Source organism: Danaus plexippus (assembly GCF_018135715.1).
Source record: "Danaus plexippus chromosome 29 unlocalized genomic scaffold, MEX_DaPlex mxdp_36, whole genome shotgun sequence".
Classification (NCBI taxonomy): domain Eukaryota; kingdom Metazoa; phylum Arthropoda; class Insecta; order Lepidoptera; family Nymphalidae; genus Danaus; species Danaus plexippus.
The window spans coordinates 20,001-23,707 of record NW_026869857.1 but is presented as its reverse complement, the minus strand read 5'-3'; the positions used below and the strand labels follow the sequence as shown (position 1 = coordinate 23,707).

Below are 3,707 nucleotides of genomic sequence, written 5' to 3'. Positions count from 1 at the left end.
ATCATGAATAGCTTCACTGTTAAAAAGATATTCTGAACTTGGGGGTATTTTATAAATAACATCGCGACTTGGGGGTATTTTATAAATAACATCACTATGAAATTCTTCCGTGATTTGTCTTAACAGTGCTTCCCTTCGTAAATTTATGAAATCTGCTCGTCCACCGCACACTATTTGTAATAAGTCATCCGTTATCCTGCTATAGTTGGAATCTTTTGAAAATAATGATTCGATTTTATCAAACAATGATTTGGAGTAAGTGATTCTTTTGATTCACTCGCCCAATTGACAAGTATCTGCAATGTTTTATGTAATTCCGCTTTTTGATTAAGTAAGGCATTAGTTAATCCAGCGAACGAACGTTCTAATAAATAAGAACGGGGATCATCCTTTAACATTGCCGATTCATAACGTTTAATTCGTCGTTGATAGATAATTCTATAAATCCGGGGGCAGCTAAATATTTCTTTTGTGTATACGAAAATCTAATAGCATACCAATCATCACAATAAAATTTCTGGAACTCAATTAATTTTTGAAGGTATTTATCATTTGCTTCTACAAAAACCGGATCTTTCACTGTTGTACTAATTTCCGATAAAATTTTTAGTTGATTTGGCGATTCATCAACAGGGCGCTCTAAATTTAAATCGTTTGACTGTGCTGTGTTATCATGCTTTAAATTTGTATTCTCGTTGCCTTTCGTTATAAGATCTGTTAAGAAGGCAATTTGTTGAGATAAAAATTCAAAATGAGCGTAACTTACAGATTTCCAGGATTGCCACCACAACTATCAGTTGGTTGGTTGGTTGGTTGGTTGGCTGGCTGGTTGGTTGGTTGGCTGGTTGGTTGGTTGGTTGGTTGGTTGGTTGGCTGGTTGGTTGGTTGGTTGGTTGGGTGGTTGGCTGGCTGGTTGGTTGGTTGGCTGGTTGGTTGGTTGGTTGGCTGGTTGGTTGGCTGGTTGGTTGGTTGGTTGGCTGGTTGGTTGGTTGGTTGGTTGGTTGGCTGGTTGGTTGGTTGGTTGGCTGGTTGGCTGGTTGGCTGGTTGGCTGGTTGGCTGGTTGGCTGGTTGGCTGGTTGGCTGGTTGGTTGGTTGGCTGGTTGGTTGGTTGGTTGGTTGGTTGGTTGGTTGGTTGGCTGGTTGGCTGGTTGGCTGGTTGGCTGGTTGGCTGGTTGGTTGGTTGGGTTAGGTTAGGTTAGGTTAGGTTAGGTTAGGTTAGGTTAGGTTAGGTTAGGTTAGGTTAGGTTAGGTTAGGTTAGGTTAGGTTAGGTTAGGTTAGGTTAGGTTAGGTTAGGTTAGGTTAGGTTAGGTTAGGTTAGGTTAGGTTAGGTTAGGTTAGGTTAGGTTAGGTTAGGTTAGGTTAGGTTAGGTTTTTTTTTTTTTTTTTTTTTTTTTTTTTTTTTTTTTTTTTTTTGTGTCTATCACCTCCAACGTGGTCGGAGTCTGTTTTAGCTATTTCTCTTTCATACTAGTTCTCGCTTTCGTTAGGGCCTTTCTTACAACATACTTATTTTTTCTCTCATTCTTCCCTTTCATTACTTTGGGTGGGTTCCCATTCTAACTATTTGTTATCTTAATATTTTCTTATTTTCTATTTTCGGGATATCAGGGTATGCCGGGTTCTTTATTATAAAACAATTTCTTTATTTCTATCTTGTTTACACTGTCTAACTTCTATCTTATTTTACACTGTCAAACTTCTTACAGTGTTACATTTTCCTTCTCTCCAGTAATCATCTTATTTTTCTTAACTATTAGCTTTATTAAACTGTAATTTTCTATACTATATTCTTACTTCTATTTTATTTCTACTAACTTAAATGTTACTATTTAACTAGTAGAGCTTTTCTTACATAATATATTCTTAATTGCTAGTCTTAAATCTAATACTGATGAACAATATTTCTTAAAATATGTTAACAGTATTTTTAATTTCATTTTTTCACTTATCATCCTATTTTTATTTTTATCACTGTTTGTGAATACATTATTTCTTTGCTTATTTATATTATACAGTTCGATTTTTACTATATTAGAGAACAAAGAGGTTTTGGACGAGATCATGCTTGCTGCCACCGTGTTTGCTGGTACATCCTTAGCAGTAAGCTACCGCCGAGCGGGCTACTTCATCCCACCTTTTCCGGATAGGGCAGGTACTGCTGAAGGCGTTGTGGGCTGTTTCACCCAGTTTCGCCCTCAAGCAGTTCCTGCATCCAGGTGGGACTCCCGTAACCCACTCCTGGCACCTAGTTCTTAGATGGGGACCGCCACAGTGGCTGCACGCATCAGTCTCCTCCTTACAAAACCGCTTCGAGTGCCCGTAGCCGAGGCACCTCGAGCATTGGACCAGCGGAGTCTGGTCCTCTACCCTGACTCTCTGGAGGTCTATGTGGAGTGCTCCGAGGGTTGTGGCCCTATTCCAGAGAGCCGGTGAGGTGCTCACGACTACGTGCTCCGTTAGCGGGTTCTTTGTTCTCTTTCTATATTTAATTTCTATTCTTTCGTCTTCTTTTTTCAGGTCTTTGAACAGGTCCCGATTTTGATTTCTGAGGGCCTTGCGGATGTCCTCGTCCGTATTGGCGGACAAGACTCCTCTCAGAATTAGGAGGGGATCCCTGTTCTTTACCTCTTCCACTTGTAGTCCGGTACCCTCTCTCTGAATTTTCTCCTTCACCTTTTTTCTTTCTTCTTGAGTGCCGAATCCCATCACTACTTTTTGGTCCTTTGCTTTCCTTACTCTTTCCACCTTTACCCATCCTTCTTTAGCATTTACTGTTTTCCTTATTTTGTTTAGCACATCTTCGCCGGTATCCATCTTGTCCATGGAGGTCACTACTACCGAGTGGAGGGCTTTTTGAATAGGCCGGGGAGGAGGGGCCTCAGCCGTGACTCCCGCGTAGCTCCTGGCGGCCACCACCTCCTCCTGGCAGCTTTTTAGATGTTCTTGGAGAGTTTTTATACTCTCAGTATTCTCCCTCAGTAGTATAGCGTGCTCCTCCAGTTTTTCGTTTGTTGGTCCGGTCTTCGCTGGTGGTTCGCTGACAATAGGTTTTTCTTTCTCTTTGTTTTTCATCTCCTTTAGCGTCGCCATGTGCTCTTTGATTAAGGAGCTGTGCTCCTCCAGTCTCCTTAACAATACTGATTGGTCTGCTTGATCTGGGTGTTTCTGTGGTACCGGAGTAAGGTCGGCTTTCTCCGGGACTCTGGCCTTCAGCTCGTCTATTTCGTCCTGCTTGATGAGGTTGTCTTCTTCGGCTTCCCTCACGATCTCGTAGAGCCTCTGTACGGCTTTTAATATGCCCTCCTTAATTTCAGTTTTGAGGTTTCTCGACTGGCCGATTAGTTTAATTGCCGACATCCTTACCGACTTCGCCTCCTGTGCCCTGTAGACGCTCTTCTCTCCCGGCGTTACGTCCTTCGGAGGTGACTCCGGTTTCTGCACAGCCGATGTTGAAGCTGTCGATGTCTTCGGGCTTATCATGGTCCTGCTAAGACCCGGAAGAGCTCTACCAATCTCCCACTCGTCTATGCTCTTCCGGACGGCAGACTTTGTCGGTTTTGCTGTCGGTTCGGCGCTCATGCTTTTCTTTGGTGGTGTGCGAGTAAACATAGTTGGAGGTGGCGTCAATTAATTTATAAAATAAATTTGTATAAGTTGTATACAATTCTTTATTACTAAGACTAACTAAGATTAAGACTAACTAAA

The 3,707-nt window shown here is 41.9% G+C and overlaps 1 protein-coding gene across 1 annotated transcript in view; it reads right to left on the bottom strand.

Annotated features, from left to right (window-relative positions):
• Positions 1 to 1,067: 1,067 nt before the first annotated feature.
• Positions 1,068 to 3,707, bottom strand: part of LOC133320505 (uncharacterized) — a 3,169-nt gene continuing 529 nt past the window's right edge. Inside the window, exon 1 of the mRNA XM_061529097.1 lies at positions 1,068 to 3,707. This exon is cut by the window's right edge and continues 529 nt beyond it. Within this exon, the coding sequence (XP_061385081.1) occupies positions 2,097 to 3,611 (1,515 nt within the window). The 5' untranslated portion in view covers positions 3,612 to 3,707 and the 3' untranslated portion in view covers positions 1,068 to 2,096.